At 52.7% G+C, this 16,357-nt stretch overlaps 5 protein-coding genes across 5 annotated transcripts; 3 read left to right on the top strand and 2 right to left on the bottom strand.

The window, feature by feature from the left end:
• Window positions 1-14: 14 nt before the first annotated feature.
• CLUP02_07904 (uncharacterized protein) lies at window positions 15-7,491 on the bottom strand (the record flags this gene model as incomplete). Its single annotated transcript, XM_049286896.1, has 19 exons — window positions 15-1,377; window positions 1,444-2,506; window positions 2,561-3,466; window positions 3,524-3,552; window positions 3,633-3,800; window positions 3,878-3,919; window positions 3,991-4,385; window positions 4,623-4,761; window positions 4,862-4,896; window positions 5,004-5,653; window positions 5,712-5,861; window positions 5,917-6,040; window positions 6,082-6,156; window positions 6,224-6,511; window positions 6,539-6,751; window positions 6,829-7,038; window positions 7,168-7,243; window positions 7,326-7,368; window positions 7,428-7,491. The coding sequence occupies 19 exons, from the start codon at window positions 7,489-7,491 to the stop codon at window positions 15-17; spliced, it is 6,033 nt and encodes a 2,010-aa protein (XP_049144039.1).
• A 2,094-nt stretch (window positions 7,492-9,585) lies between these two features.
• On the top strand, window positions 9,586-11,564 carry CLUP02_07903 (vacuolar protein 8; the record flags this gene model as incomplete). Its single annotated transcript, XM_049286895.1, has 6 exons — window positions 9,586-9,687; window positions 9,747-9,867; window positions 9,964-10,077; window positions 10,133-10,316; window positions 10,423-11,180; window positions 11,233-11,564. The coding sequence occupies 6 exons, from the start codon at window positions 9,586-9,588 to the stop codon at window positions 11,562-11,564; spliced, it is 1,611 nt and encodes a 536-aa protein (XP_049144038.1).
• Window positions 11,565-12,112: 548 nt separating this feature from the next.
• On the bottom strand, window positions 12,113-12,655 carry CLUP02_07902 (uncharacterized protein; the record flags this gene model as incomplete). Its single annotated transcript, XM_049286894.1, has 2 exons — window positions 12,113-12,286; window positions 12,344-12,655. 2 exons carry the CDS (start codon window positions 12,653-12,655, stop codon window positions 12,113-12,115), a joined length of 486 nt encoding a protein of 161 aa, XP_049144037.1.
• Window positions 12,656-13,031: 376 nt separating this feature from the next.
• On the top strand, window positions 13,032-13,892 carry CLUP02_07901 (translation initiation factor IF-3; the record flags this gene model as incomplete). Its single annotated transcript, XM_049286893.1, has 1 exon — window positions 13,032-13,892. One exon carries the CDS (start codon window positions 13,032-13,034, stop codon window positions 13,890-13,892), a length of 861 nt encoding a protein of 286 aa, XP_049144036.1.
• Window positions 13,893-14,566: 674 nt separating this feature from the next.
• CLUP02_07900 (initiation factor 2 subunit family protein) lies at window positions 14,567-16,256 on the top strand (the record flags this gene model as incomplete). Its single annotated transcript, XM_049286892.1, has 3 exons — window positions 14,567-14,572; window positions 14,809-15,372; window positions 15,438-16,256. The coding sequence occupies 3 exons, from the start codon at window positions 14,567-14,569 to the stop codon at window positions 16,254-16,256; spliced, it is 1,389 nt and encodes a 462-aa protein (XP_049144035.1).
• Window positions 16,257-16,357: the final 101 nt, after the last annotated feature.

Here is a 16,357-nt window from a genome sequence, read left to right as displayed (position 1 = left end):
TCCCGTGCCAATATTCAGTCTTCATCCTCCAATAGCAGCTCCTGTACTGCCTGCCAAATCTGAAGCAATGCTTCTTCAGTCATTTTCGGCTGATGTTGCCCACCCACGCTTCCCGAGTGCCTGGTGTTGCTACCTCGCCGGTCATCGTTCCACCAAGCTGCAGCCCCGCCATCACTGCTCCTCGTTCCATCCATCCCTCTCATAGCCCTCCTGATTCTCTCCGCCACAACTTCTCCATCCTCTGTTGCCAACGTTTCGATGCTGTCTCTTCCGCTTCGCGACGTAACATCAGTGTCATTTTGCGCATCCCCTCCTTTGATACCCTTCAGCTTCCGCGTGAAGTGTTCAAGGACCGAGACTCGTTTTTCTGCGGCTTCGGCACGAGATTTCCACATGGCACACTCTCTTTTGGATACTCGAAGCTGTTCACTGAGTGTTCCAATGTCCAAGTTATCTCTTGTCTCAAGTTGACGCCGAAGAGACGCGTTTTCATCATTCCTGACATCCAGCTGCCTCTGAAGACTTCGAATCTGTGCATGAAGCATGGAATTGTTCCCCGGGCTTCCTGCTCGTGCCGGGATGGTATCCTCGCTTAGTTGACGCACTGATAGAGTGGACGAGGGACGGGGAAATACGACATGCTGTGCAATAGGCGGCTGCTGAGCGGGACTTGTCATGGCCCCAAGATGAGGTAAGTTCTTGTCATTCTCCAGAGTATATACCTTCAAAGGAGACTTCCTGTACCCCGAAAAATTTGGTGTTTGCCGAAGTCGTGTCAGAGATGGCCTATCAAGATGGACGGCACCTCCGTCAGCTTCGGTTGTCTCAGGAACAGTCAATGACCCGGTGCTGTCAGTGACAGACCTCAGTCTATGGCCTGTCTGTCGATTCCTTTCATCCGAGAGCTCATAGCCTGGATCTGGGTCACTCTCTCTCGGAGCTACGACCAATGCTTTCGTTTTCGGTGTTTCAAAAGACCCAGTTTCTTGCCTTAAATGGAGCAGACCCAAATCCGTCACACTCGTCCGGGAGGGGCGAGGGGTTGTAGGGAAAGACACATAAGGCGACTCCTGGGACGCATTTTCAAACATGGCCGCCATGGCTCGCACTCCCACTGGTTTTGAGATAGACCCATGTGATGGTGTCGAGCTACCATAGCTCCCGCCAGACGGACGAGCTGGTGTTATGACAGGTCTCAAACTTGATGCTCGAGAGCGTTGCGCGATTTCCCCCGCCATGGATGCTACACTCTGCGGCCTTGAGAGAGTCGACTGAGGCGACATTGGCGGTCGTTGAGACTTTGACTGACCCTGAGAGATGCCACCACTTACATCGGCTCGCCGAGGAACAAGCTTGTTTGCATTGTCCTTTAGATCTCTAGTATTGATCGAGGAAGGGAGATTATCGTCGATTAGATCGGCCGAAGGCAGTTTTTCCTAGAACGCCTCTGGCGAGACCGCAACGGGGAGTCGAGGCTGAATCTGTGACGCACTTTTGGTCGTAAACTCCTTTGGAGTGACCTGAACGGAGCCAATGCTTTCACATCTAGCATTTGATTCTGTGCTCTGACGCGGAGTTTGAGAAGGCGAGTTCGATCTCGGGACATCTCCATCTGGTTTCTTCCCACCTAGCCGGTTACCGTCGAAGCTATTTTCTCTGAAGTTCGCCTTGGCCGAGATTGACTTGTCAAGGTTTTCCTCAATATAATTTGCGCCTCTGCCCATATCATGGCCTTTAGACTTCAAATATGACACGGACTCTGGCGTCGTTGTTATGATGAAGTCTGTTTTAGGCGGAGTGGGCGTACATGGGCTTACAGCATCCGGCGATGCATGCCTTGTCTTCGAGGTTCTAGCTGTTGGGCTTCCGGAACTTGAGATTCGGCTGGAATCACTTCCAACGAATCGACGAAGTGCCGAAGAGACCATCCCGCTTGTCTTTGGCCTACAGCCCCCCGACTGCCTTACGAATTCGTTCCCTGGATTGGGTACATCTCTTTGTACAGGCCAGATACCCTTCTCGGAAATTGCGTATGGCAGTCGATTTGGAGATGTCTTCGCCGAGTCTCTTTCGACTGGGACTTCTTCCGATACACGGGGACTCCCTATTGAACGCTGCCTGCGATGTCCCGCCAATTTCTGGGCTGCGTCAAGCGAGCTCTGATTCTTTGAACATTCACCCACGTAACCAGCCAGACACTCTGCAGCAGCTGCATGGGATTTGATGGCGCGTGGCCTTACGCTGCTCTCAGAGTCATTTGATCGATCTCTTCCTAGCTTTCGCGTATGTGGTGAAACAGCTTTTGTGTCCGATCCTAATTTCCTCTCCTTGAGGTCTCGATCATCTGCTAGACTTTCTTCCGCCGTGGGAGAGAGTGGATTGAGGGACTGGTGCAAAGGTATTCTGTTAGTCGATTGCACCTGGAAAGACTTCGGCCGTAATCTTCCAACATGAAGCGAATCATCTAGATTCCCTGTAGTCTTCGACAATGTCAGACCCAAAGCCTCTGCAGGTGTGTCAGCTACCACAGTCCTGAGACTTTGAATGCCTCTCTACTTACTAGGCGCCGGTGTTGGAGTAACGGGTGATTTCGACCTATGTTGGTTGATGGAAGATCGTGGCGAAGAGTGCTTGCTCCTCCAGCCTCTAGGCAATCCGACGGCCAGAGAGTCAGAGTTTGATGAACGAAGAAATTTCCGACGACTCGTGCTTTCTAGATCTTCATTTGGCCCCCGGAAACTCGACAAGCCTTTCATATTGCGCACCACCTCTCTCCAATTTGAGATGAGCATCTCGGTGATGTCGTTTGCCACGCGAATTTTGTCAACAGACATGGAATCTGTATTGTCTTGGATAGTGCTCTTTCGCTGTCGTTCCCTTTTCAAACGCGGCGGGGTAAGGGGGAAAAGCAGCAAGCCCGAAGAAGGATTTGCGAGCTTCATTGTATAGGAGTCGAGCAAATTGCCGACCAGGAGAGGACCGAATACGATCCCCAAAGCTGCGTATCCCATCAAATCTGACGTTGGAAGTGGCCGGCCCTGCTCATCTTCACGAGCTGCTGTCTCAGCAGCACGTCCAATAAGGGAAAGAAGACCAAATACAGCGCAAATAAGCTCCCGACGAAAGTGAGAATTGATGGTCCCGATAGCCATGGCAATGAGTCTAGCACGAAGCTTGGATTCTTTTGTTCTGCTGAGTTCTTGCTCCCCACGAAGCTGAGTGTGAATCGCGACCAATGCGTCAAAAAGGGTGAGAGAGCCAAGGATGCCACCCGGGAGTACAGATAGCAGTTTTTTGAAAGCTGAAGCTACATCTTGTGCACCGGCATTGATATGTGATGGCAAAGTAGGGCAACGTATGGTACTTGTGACTTCTTCTCCCGGCTTTTCGTAGCAGTAGTAGTCGAATATTGCATTGACAACGCGCAGCGAACCGGGAATGCGGAATACACCGCGTGTAACAGGTCCTACAGAGGAAGATATCAGAAGAAGCTTTCACATGTCCGGTGATGTTATTCACATACCATATTGAGCCAAGTATTGGGCAGTTGCCCTGAAGCAAGTCGGCACAACAAGTGAGCCAATAGCATAGTCGGCAGGGAGATGCAAAAGGCTCTTCCCACTCAGTCGAACCATGGCCTGTAGATCGAGTATCTTGGGTTCAGGTTTGCGAGAGTGTACCAATTGTAGGGCAATGTCGCTGACGCTTCGCTTGTGACGGACTCCGTGGGGTGCTCCTCGCGAGGTAGGTGGTTGCCCTGATGATGTTGAACGGAGTACTCGAGACCACCACCTCCGTTTCTCAGTCATAATGGCTGGCAGTGCATGTCGCTAGACTAGTTAGTGATGTCCCATGCCATGAGAACGTTGAAGCTTACTCCTCCCTCGAAGCCATCCACCGACAATACTCGAATTCCTTGCTGTCATCATACGTTAGTGAAATGCCGAATGCTTCCAAAGGGTCGAATGCTGCTATACTTTCTTGGCCAACCGATTGTAGTCCTGTACAAATATTCGACGGTCCTGAATCTCGTCTGTGTCTGACAACAGGGCCAGGTCCCCGACAGAAGAAGTCCATGTCGCGCTGCTTGGAAGAGCCCTGCTCCGTCGACCATCTCCAGTGACCAAAGCAGGAAGAGTACCTGATGTGGCTAGCGGTTGAGGATCGGCCCTTGATGGCAGCACAGAGGTCGTGATGGGTAGTTGAAGAGGCGCAGTACTGGTTGGCGCAGTGCTAACGGTCTGGCTTTCGATGGTGCCAGTCTCGATGTCCCGAGACAGGCCCGATGATAGTGATTGATCATTGTCGTAAGGCTGCATAGCAAAAAAAAGAAATCGATTCTTTGGCCAAAAGTGGGCGAGATCGAACGCTGGAGCCCGCTGGTACTGTCTGGTACTGAAGCGGAGAATATCCAATGTCAGATGTCGAAGATTGTTGACACGGGGACGATGGAGAGGGTCAAGAAGTCAACGGTGCTTGGGTCTACCTACCTGCCTACCTATTTAGGCTCGTATGAGAAGTATCGTACCTGCCCAGCATGGCCGAGCGAGCTGTTGGTGGGATACCTTATCCGATGTTCGGATTGTGAATGAATACTACTTGCCATAGGTACTTCGGCGTACGAGTACTGCTCCTGCAGGCCTCCCCGATGCCGACCCAGTCTCGTCAGGCGTATTCCGAAAAAGCTCCTTGCAAGGCAACTGCTTTGCATCTTGCAACATGCCGAGAGGCACGGGGGCACCTCGCAATAGATAGTAATGACTTGGGACATGTTCTCATTTCGTAATGCATTCAGGTGGCCAACTTCTCCGTGAGCCTCCCGATCGTCTATAATGAAAGTAAAATGAAGAAATTCGGGCACCATCTGGTATTCCTCCCAGTTACGCCTCTGTACGCCTAGCACATGCTCATTACCATGTCTACCAGTTCCCAAGTCATTCCAGCGAGGATCCGTCGCTCTTGGTTCTATGCAATTCCTTTTTTATTCCCACTTAATGCCCCACGACGTCGTCCTCTTCGCCGTGCAAAAGCACATATTTGAGAATATCGGACAAGGAGATGACACCTGCCAGTCTGTTATCGTCGTCCACTACTATGAGACGGTGAACTCTTGACTTCCGGACTGTGTCAAAGATCGAGTCTAATCTGTCCTCGGGACTGCAAGTGTAAATGCCAGGCGAATCGTCGGGACGCTTGACGAGTGCCTCTCCGATGCTTGACTGCAATTCTTCGTAAACGCCCCCCTTGATGCACGGAATAATGTCGACGGCTTCGAAGACGTTCAGTAGGCGGTTGTACTTGTCGACAATCGGGACGCAGGATATGTTTTGCTTGACCATCATATCGACCACACTAAGGACAGAATCGTGCATCTGCGCTGTAGCAAGGTCCTTGTATGTGCCCAACCCGATCTCCCTAAGGGACTTCTTGAGTAGAACAGTGTTGTGTTCGTTATTGACGGCGATGAATTTAAGAATTCTGTACTGTGTAATGACGCTAACAACCATCTCGCGCCCGGTCTCGTCGTCAACGTCAACGAGGGGAATTCGGCGCGCACGAGTCTTGAGCATGCGGCGGCAAGCCTCGTAGAGTGGTCTCATGGGGTTGACGGATACGGTCTCTAGAGGAGAGGCCCCGATGGCCTTTTCAATATCTGACAAGCGTCTTAGTATGCAACCGAAAGCCTGGACGGCGATGGGAGCGTCACTGACCTCGCAAGCTGCTGAGTCGGAACTGTTCCAGCTTATGCATCTCGTCAGGGAACTGGCAATAGTACTGAATCACATTGATGAAATCTGTCGCCGTCAAAAGGCCGGCAAATCTGGAATTGTGTGAATCCCATAGCGGCGCGGACACGATGGCTAGGACGAGGGTCAGAACAAACATTCCGTTATGACAGAGTAGCATGACTCGTACCATTTTGAATGAGGATATTGAGACTCTTCTTGATCAAGAGGTCGTTGTCGAGGACAATGAGGCGGAAGGAGAGCGGTAGGACATCGTAGCTGGTTCGGACCTTGAGGAAATCGCGAATTGCCCTCTACAAAGACGAGCAAAGTTAGCGACGGTTTGTTGCGGTACAAATATGCCCATTCGCAACGGTCTCGAGGCAGAAGCATAACCCCGCATGCGCTCGCATCTAGGGGCGCACGCGGGCTCAAGCACATAAATCGGCGATGCGCGAGATGGTCGAGGGAGGGGTCCAAGGACACATGTAGCTTACCAGGCCTTGAATCTGGTCCTTGTCGAGCGGACTGGGCGGCTTCTCTGGCATTTTGCGAGCAACCGAGGGTGGTCTTGGGCGAAGGTATGAAGAGGGCGTGACGAAGGGAAGCTCGTGACCATGTGGTCTCGCGATGGACGCAGCGGTAGCGACTACAGGCGGTTGTAGTGGACCATTACCGCTAGGCTGTTGTTGACTTGGATGCGACGTGGGCATGGAACCAGGACCGGCATTGTCCTTCGAAGCCGAGGAGGAGGAGGGGTCGTCCATTGCGTCGTCGTGGGAGGGCTAATGGCGCGCGTGGCCCCTCTGGACGTGTGGGAGGAACGGCGGGAGACGGGGAAACGGGAGGCAGAGACAATGGGTAGGAAAGAAAAACGGAGGGATGGAATTCGTGGTTTGGAGAATGGATTGGGCTGGACTGAACGCCTTGGTGATTTTTTTCTCCTTGCGCCGTTCTATTCCCCTCCCAACCTGCATCAGGAAGCAATGAAGTAGAGGCAAGGTCGTAAGTCTGAGGTAGTGGCACTGGTGGCACCGGCAGTAGCAAGGTACCTAGGTAGCAAATAACAGTTATCTCAGCTGTACCGTCCCTCTTGTCTTACCTCAGATGAAAGGTACATACCGTTCCTAGCTGCCTTGCCCACTGCAGCCGTACCTCTGTTTCTAACTGGACTACGTCGGGTATCCGTTAGGTTCCTCTTGTTAAGATAAGGCAGATAAGGATAAGACAAGGAAAAGTTGAAGCTGATGGGTTGAACAGTGAACTTGGGCAAACCCAGTCGATGAATTAGGTCGCTGGGGGCGTCCAACGCCTGATGCTTGGTGTTCTAACTTGTAGGTATTCCAGTCGAAATCTGGCGTGTTTAGCCTAGCGGGTGCGGTCGTCAATCAGGTCAACGAGATGCTTATAGCTTCTATCTAGCGCTGCGCTCATTGTGTACAGCAGCATCAGCTCCGTATGGCGATGGAGGCAAATTGCTGTGCAATGACGCATTTCGCCGTTGGTAATGGATGGTGCTACATCTCCACGAAGCCTCTATGAAGCCCTCTCGATGAACAAGCCCATGTGCAAGTAGGTAGTGAGATAAGGTATACCTACCTCGTGAGGCACTTTTCAACACTGCAGGTGCTCAACGGGATATCTGAACGATGATCCCTTCCGCCTATAATTGTCCGATACCTCGCCTTACTCGAGACAAACTGTCTTGCTTCGGCTCAAGCTTCAGAGACACGTCCAAAATCTTCGAAGGGGCGTGACGAGGCATGCACCTCGAGACATTTTTTGCAAATTTTCCTCCATTCCATATAGGTTAGGTACGTGGCCGACACCGCACATGATACTTACTTGATCAGACGGAAGATAATAGGACAAAATCCCCTGTGTTCTTCTATCTACTTTCGTTTTGCATCGCCAAAGCATCACAAAATGAAAGTCGAAGGCGCCGGTTAGAAGCTCTCTACCCAGCTCTACGGATACTCGGTATGTATAAGTACAAGGCACAGGATCAAAGCGGCCATTGTAATTGCGTGTGACTGGACCCTGGATTTCTGACTCCAAAGCGCTTGGCAACTTGGCTGCTATCGCCAAGTACCACAGTTGAGTGTGCTGTAGGGAACGTCTGCACGTTGAGACCTAGGTATCTGGTTCGCGCTCATCTGGAGCTTGGCTTTAGGCCAGGCAGATAGGAAGGCCAAATCACGGAACGGGCGGTCATGAGGTGGTGTATCGTGAAGCAACGTAAGCTACCTTACCTGTGTCACATTTCAATGCGACCCCAGGAATGCGTGCATTCCCAGATAAGAGCAATGTCACGATCGCTCAGGTGCACATTGTGGTTGGCTTGGTGGGTAGATAGTCAGCCATGTGAAAGTTGGAGATGGTCTTCACCACAGTCCTCCATAGAGAATCCCATGGAAGGCTGTCAACCACTCACCCAAAGGTAACCTTAGGTACGACGGCGCAGAAATATCCGTACGTAGTACGTAGAGTCATGTCAAATTCAAGCCACAACGTCGCTAGCGTAGTTCCGGGAATGCTGTCACCCCGGACCGGCCGCCGCACACTGCAGGCGCTCATCTGGATAAAAGGAAAGAAATCTCGATGCAAGATGAGGCGGGTGCACAACACAAGGTGACAAACTCCTCCCTTCATGGGAGACGCTTGTTGAATTTAGTTCCCACATGTGAAGGCATAAAAAGTGGTGGAAGGGTAGCAAGATGGTCCGTGCTCGTTGTTCCCGATCAAGCTCGAGGCTTCCCGCGGCAGGTCCGCCCGAGGGAAGAGACATGGAAGAGAAGCCTAGGAGGAGGAGGAGGAGGAGGAGGAGGAGAGGAATGCAGGAGGTCCTAGGAGTAAGGTAGGAATTGGCCCTCCAAAGTCTTGCTGGCTGCAGCGGCGGTGCGAAGTTGGAAGAGTGAGGCGGTGGGTGGGGTCCTTCTCTTTTTCCACGTCTCGTCGCAGAAACAAACAACCGTCCACTCACAGCACGAGTAAAAGCCGGACGACGCTGCAGGTACACTCGCTACGTACCTCTTGCACTGGGTCCCTTTGAAAGCCTCTAGGCCGAAACAAGTTAGATTGCAGGTTCAAGGTCACCAGTCCCACTGGGCTCCACGGGCATTTGCTTCGTTGTGCTGGAGCTGCTGCTGAAGCTGCTGGCAGTGCTGGCGCGGTACGAAGCGTGGAAGCCCACCCCAGAGGTGAGGTATGCAGAGTGCACCGCTGTTTTGTGCTGTCCATGCTGTCTGACGCTTTCCGAGCAGGGCAGCTTTGCTTTCCATTTGCTGGTTGCTTGGTGACTGCTACTAGCACTTTGGTACCTATGCACTCTCTGGTCGTTCCTGTCCCCACTAACCTCAAAAAGGCCCAGTGCTGCTTCTCCGATTGCTGCTGCGGGCTGCTGCAACCTGATCCTGGGTCATTGCTCCGCGAGAGACAACTGGAGCAGCCGTCGCTTTCTTCCCAAAACCTCACTTGACCGACTCTATCGCCCATCAACCGACTAATATTCGGGCCTCTCCCACCCGCTAGAACCGACCGTCGCAATTCGCTGACCATCGACTTGCATCAAAATCTGCTTCTCAGACTAGCTCCATCGTCAAATCGACACTGCTATCCAGTGGCCAGAGTCACCACAGGCTCCGCATCCCTCTGGTCGTCGGGCGGTCAAACCGTTCGTGTTGCGAAGAGAAGCCCCATCCAAACAAACAAGGCCCGACTTTCTCGACCACCACCTCGACATCGAGTCTCGATATCATCAACATCGGCCTTTGTAGCCCACTTCGGCCATGGGAGCCTGCCAGTCATGTTGCGGAGGTATTAGCTTTCCATCGTCATGCCGACTACATCGCCAAAGCTAATGGGTGATCATGTAGGGAGAGCCCGCGATGGTCTCTACGAACCAGTCCTCGCCGATAGCGAAAGAGAAGCCGTTGCCGACCTTCTCCAGTATCTCGAAAACGTATGTGCTTTTTTCGTCATGGTCTATTTCGTCGACCTTCCATACTGACGTTGTTTCAGCGGGGTGAAACCGATTTCTTCTCAGGCGAACCCCTTCGAGCTCTCAGCACCCTCGTCTTCTCCGAAAACATCGACTTGCAACGGAGCGCAAGCCTGACTTTTGCCGAAATCACAGAGCGAGGTACGTCCTCTAGCCTTGTAGTCGATTAAAGGATCACATTGAGGATGCCATTTGCGACGTAGCATTTGGCGTAGATATGCTGACAAGCTGCTCCAGATGTTCGCGAGGTCGATCGTGATACTCTCGAACCGATCCTCTTCCTCTTGCAAAGCCCCGATATTGAGGTGCAGCGTGCCGCCAGCGCGGCGCTAGGAAATCTCGCGGTCAACAGTGAGTGAAGCGTAACAGGCAAGACTGCAGAGTAGATACTGACTCGATTTATCAGCCGAAAACAAGGTTCTGATTGTCCAGCTCGGCGGACTCACGCCACTCATTAGGCAAATGTTGTCGCCGAATGTTGAGGTACAGTGCAACGCAGTTGGATGTATCACAAATTTGGCCACACATGAGGAGAACAAGGCGAAGATTGCGCGCTCTGGCGCCTTGGGTCCTCTGACGAGGCTGGCAAAGTCGCGGGACATGCGGGTTCAGAGAAACGCGACTGGAGCTTTGCTAAATATGACACATTCAGGCAAGGCGTTTTTATCTCGCAAATTTGAACTCTGAACTAACCAGGACGATAGACGAGAACCGCCAGCAACTCGTTAACGCCGGCGCAATTCCGGTTCTTGTCCAGCTTCTCTCTTCATCTGACGTCGACGTCCAGTACTACTGCACGACGGCTCTCAGCAACATTGCAGTCGATGCTAACAACCGACGCAAACTTGCCCAGACTGAGTCCAAGCTCGTCTCGTCGCTGGTCACGCTTATGGATTCATCATCACCTAAGGTTCAGTGCCAGGCAGCGCTCGCTCTTCGCAACCTTGCTTCTGACGAGAAGTACCAACTCGATATTGTGCGATCAAACGGTCTCGCGCCTTTGCTTCGACTCCTGTCTTCATCCTACCTCCCCTTAATTCTTTCGGCCGTCGCCTGCATACGAAACATCTCGATCCACCCCCTCAATGAGTCGCCCATCATTGAAGCCGGTTTCCTGAAGCCCCTTGTCGACTTATTGGGCTCTACCGAGAACGAAGAGATCCAGTGCCACGCCATCTCAACCCTTAGGAACCTCGCTGCCAGCTCTGATCGTAACAAGGCCCTCGTCCTTGATGCCGGCGCAGTTCAAAAGTGCAAGCAGCTCGTCCTCGATGTGCCGGTTACCGTTCAGTCCGAGATGACCGCTGCGATTGCTGTTTTGGCTCTTAGCGATGAGCTCAAGTCTCATCTTCTCAACCTCGGCGTCTTTGAAGTTCTTATTCCTCTCACTCATTCACCTAGCATCGAAGTCCAGGGCAACAGCGCTGCAGCTCTTGGAAATCTCTCTTCGAAAGGTTTGTTCAGCTCCATCATACCGTGTTAAACTTTGATCTAACACCTCAATAGTGGGAGACTACGCAGTCTTCGTTCAGGATTGGAAAGAACCCAACGGCGGTATCCACGGATACTTGACAAGATTCCTCCAGAGCGGCGATGCTACGTTCCAGCACATAGCAATCTGGACTTTGCTTCAGTTGCTCGAGTCCGAGGACAAAAACCTCATTCAGTTAATTGGCCAAGCACAAGACATTGTTGATCAGATCAAGGAGATCGCCAACCGTCAGATCGAGCCGGACAACGAATTCGAAGACGACGATGAAGGCGAAGTTGTCAACTTAGCACAGCGGTGTCTCGAGCTTCTTGGCCAGAGCGGCTCGAAGTCTCACATTGAAGGTTAAACCATGACCTCTGCAGGGCATTTTGCAACATTATTTCATTCTCCAACTTCCCTAGCAGGGTACTACAGTAGGACCGAGGGGTCTGGGGTTTATGGTCGGTGGTGTTTTGGCGTTGGTCATGCAGAATGAGATTCGGTTGTTACGTTGAGTTTATATTTCGGCGTAGAAGCATTTTGAAGGAGCGTTTATTTTGGCGTGCCTGCCCTCACTGGCGAGATCATGCCGCAAGAGGGGCGGGCTAGTTTCTCCTATCAGGAAGACCCGAACCCTTTACTTTGTACCAAGCATCATGGCTCGTTTGTCGGGTCGTCCGTGTCTCATATTATTCGGCCTTTTAACAGGCTTGATGAGCTTTTATCTGGTGCCATTGGCTCCCCTACCCGTTGTAATTAGGATCATACTTTAGAGGATTGGAAGAACAACTCACAATCTGTGACGAATTCAGCTTACGGAGTCTTCCGTCGCCAACTTTCGCGTCTTTCTTGTATCGTATTTATGACATGGCACAGTTGCTCTTGAATCTTGTGCGCCACTCACTCCCGGCCATCTTAGACATCGCGAAGCCCGTTCTCAGCTGTCCCTCCAGGGGAGAGAAGCGATAGCCACCATGGCTTATTGACAGCTTTTCCCCTGATCAGAGCCAAAGGCACTGGGCCATACAATCGCGAATCTCTCGATGCTTCGAGATTATCACCCACAACCCAGCAATGACCCTGAGGAACCTACACAGATATTCTTAGCAAGGGTTTCCGGTTGGGCGATGACCTAGATGTCGTTACCTGTATCATCTTCTGCTTCTCTGCATCAGGGCTGCCTAGCATAACGTAGTCGCCAGGCATACCTATCACGCGTTTGATGCCATCGGATTCTGGGAAGATTGGAATCTTGAAGTGAACTAAATCGCCAACAAGTACGTTGCGACCGTAACGATAACGATGATCGACTAGAATTGATTCGCCTGCCACTTGAAATGTTGGAAGCATGGACGGTCCCGATGCTGGGCCCATGAAGAAGCCATATTCCATCATGACATGACTAAGAGCCAAGGTTTTGCCTACGTTCATGGCCAGACGGAGAGGCTTTCCTGCCATTTTGCTAGGACTACTGTGTCTGTGGACTTGCAGTGTATCGATTGCCTGAATGTTTGATCTTTGGTGATTCAGGACGTTAAGACGGGGTGTGAAAGTGACAAGACACACGGAGCCGGCGTTCCGCGGGAGCTTGGACCATCGAAAGCTCGTCGCATAGGATTGTGATGTGTGATTGGTGGGAGAGCTGCCTTAGTTACCAAAGACCCCATGTGTCTTTCGCCTGTCTCTATTCCTCAATTCTGCAACTTGCAATCACAGGTCCAGCTCCAAACGGCAACCGTACAACAAGAGTGAGACTGACAGATTCGTGCCCGAACCGACACTCCTGAAACCCCGAGACGGCCATCTTACCAAAGAACGGGATCCCCGAGCAAACATGAGGATCACACAATGCCTGCACAACAGCAGGACGGCCCTGTATAGGGTCTTCGTCTCGCCCTTTGAAAAGGTGGAATCGATTTCGCGACGAAGCGCTCTCCTAAGCCCAGTCTCTAGGACCCTACCAACAATTCTGTCACCGCCGCTACAAGGTTTCTCACGCCACGCCGCCCTGATTCCCCGATTCAAAAAGAAGAAGCCATCGCCATCAGGACAAGTACCCGGCGGCGACGCTGCTGCCAAGCCAGGCCAGCTTCCCCAGGACAGGGCGATCTCCGATCGTGAAGTCATGGTCGTCGACGAGAACAACAAGCTCACCGGCCCGCATAACACCCGAACGTTCCTAAGGTCGCTCGACCCTGAGACGCAATCCCTCCGAATGGTCTCCAGACCGCCCCCGCGCCCCGCGCCAGGCCAGCCGCCGTTTGCAATCTGCCGCATCGTCGACAAGGTCGCCGAGAAGGAGAAGGAGAGGGCACTGCAAAAGGCCAAGAAGGATAACGCGCGCAGATTAGCGAGGGTCAAGGAGCTTGAGCTCAACTGGGCCATCGCGCCGCACGACATGGGCCATAAGATGAAGCAGATGAAGACGTTTCTGGAAAAGGGGTACAAGGTTGAAGTCATTTTTGCGAAGAAGAAGAATAGCAGAATCGCTACACTGGAAGAAGCTGGCGCGCTTGTGCAGCAGGTCCGGGATGCTGTGGCGGAGGTTGCGGGCGCCAGGGAGTACAAGGAAGCCGAGGGGCAACCGCGTAAGGTCATGAGGCTGCACCTGGAATCGACAGCGAAGCCCGCAGTTAAGGCTACCCCTGCACCAGAAGCCCCGGCTGTAGAGGCTGCGCCGGAAACATCGACCTGATGTAGTGGCGGGCTGCTTGAGAATCGGGGTGGTTGAGCTGTGCTTGCTTACTCCATGAGACGGCACCTACGATTTGGACAGAGTCGGTGTTGGCCTGTACATCAGAACTTCCTTGGAAGGCTTGTATCATAGGAAAATAGTAGAAAGGGTCGTATTGTCCGAATAGAGCGGCCATAATTTTTGTGTCTCGTTCCTCGTCAGCAAATTATGTGTCCTCTGGACTTTGAGATTACATTAAATCGCTGCTCTTTGCGACAGAGTAACAAACTGAATTGAACAGCTCGCAGCGTACCATATGATTACGGAACTCTTGCGAATATATCTCTGGAATCAAGTTACAAGCAACATGTGACTAGAATGACTATCTAATGGATTGGTGCTCCGCAGAGCCTTGCGATACTTGTTTAGCACTCTTCCAAGAGGAATAGGAAGAAAGCTAGTGCTTGTTAATCTTTCACAGTGCGACCATGTAGTACAATTGGCCTTCTTCAGCCCGGCATTCTTATGTCTTAGTCTACCTTGGGGTAGTTGAGAAGTCCCTGTATGTGTTTCTCATGGGATTCATACATATCTGAAAGAGAAGGACAAGCTTTGTTCATTAAGGTGGCTCCAGCAATCATTTGCACCGTTGAGCGGTGATTGGCACCACAACCAAGAACGTCACTCCCCGCACCATGCAGGTAAGCTTTAGCGAGCTTTTAGCGCGGGGCACCCGTCGCATCCCGCCTTGCAAACCCCTGTGACTCAACCCTCCAAAACTTCTCAGCCTTTTTGACTCGATCAAAGGAAACTCCGACCGCCAACCCGAAGGAGTCTCGACAAACGCTCCTAAATCCAACACAAACGATCCGATTCTACACGACTTTCGGTCTAAACTGAACCAAGCCCACCAGAGAAATTTCGCAACGCAAAATAGGGGAAGAGGGACGGAGCAATGGCGACAGAGACACCAAACACTGAGCCGCCTAAGGCTGTCGAAGACAAAAAGACTCAGCAAACTGCCAAGAAAGATGGCGGAGCGCAAAAGAAGGACGCGCCAGCTGCCCCAGCAGCAGAGGGAGGCGAGAAGAAGCTGTCAGGTGCCGAGCTGAAGGCAAAGGCAAAGGCTGAGAAGGCGGCGAGAAGAGCAAAGGCCAAGGAGGCGCAACCAGCACCACCGCCTGGCCAGGGAGGAGCTCAGCAGACCGGAGGAGGAGAGGCAAAAGGAGGAAAGTCAAAACCCCGACAAGATGGTCCTCAGGGCGCTGGTGGAGCTCGAGGCGGCCCTGCGGTCAAGGCCGTTCCGGTCGCGATCCCCAAGGACACCAGGCCCAAGGTCCCCGAGTGCTTCAGTCACCTGTCTATGGCCAAGAGGATACACATGACGGAGGTCGATAAGGACGTCCATCCGGCAGTTCTGGCTCTGGGCCAGCAGATGAGCGCGTTTGCGATTACCGACAGTACTACAAGACTAGAGGCGACTCTGTTGGCATTCAAGAAGGTAAGCCAACTACGGCCCCTTGTCTGAACCCAATATCAAGTGTGAGTCTTCTAACATTGAATCAGGTGATTGATTCTTACACAACACCCCCGGGCAACACATTCTCGCGCCACTTCACATCACACATCCTGAACCCTCAGATCGAGTACCTCTCGGCATGCAGACCCATGTGCTTCTCCATGGGCAATGCCGTCCGCTGGCTCAAGCTCCAGGTCAGCAAGATCGACATTGATCTGCCCGACTTTGAGGCCAAGAAGCTCCTCCGCGAGTCCGTCGACAACTTCATCCGCGAGCGCATCACCCTCGCCGACTTCGTTATTGTCAAGACCGCGGCTGACAACATCGCCGACGGCGAAGTTGTCCTGACGTACGCCCACCACCCGCTCGTCGAGCGCGCCCTCCGCCAGGCCCACGCAGACGGCAAGAGATTCTCCGTCACCGTCGTCGATGACCCTTTTCAGAGCACCGGCCGTGACCTCGCGAAGCGGCTGCGCGCCTTGCAGGGTGTTGAGGTGGCCTATAGCCCCGACCTGAGCGCCATGCGGGATCATCTCCGTGATACGTCGCGCGTGTTGGTCGGCGCGGAGGCCATGTTCAGTAACGGCGCCATGTACGCCAGGGCCGGCACGAGCGATATTGCCATTACAGCGGCTGATCAGGGTATTCGGGTCATGGCTCTTAGCGAGACCATCAACTTTACCGAGAGGGTCGCCATGGACTCGCTCACGTATAACGAGATCGATCCCGAGCAGAACACCGAGGAGGCTTTCAGACTGCTCTTTGACACCACCCGTGACCGCCACATCTCAGTCGTCGTCACCGAACTGGGCATCACGTCGCCTGTGTCTGTGCCTGCCATTCTCCGAAAGCTGGAGGAGTTGTAGAGCACGGGCGTAGAAATGGGGCAGGTGGTGTTTGTAGCAGCCATGGGGAAAGTCTTGAGGGGGGCGAGGGGTCCTGCTGCGGTGACCCACTTAGATAGATA

Source organism: Colletotrichum lupini, chromosome 4 (assembly GCF_023278565.1).
Source record: "Colletotrichum lupini chromosome 4, complete sequence".
In the NCBI taxonomy this organism is placed as follows: domain Eukaryota; kingdom Fungi; phylum Ascomycota; class Sordariomycetes; order Glomerellales; family Glomerellaceae; genus Colletotrichum; species Colletotrichum lupini.
This window is presented reverse-complemented; position numbering and strand designations above follow the sequence as displayed.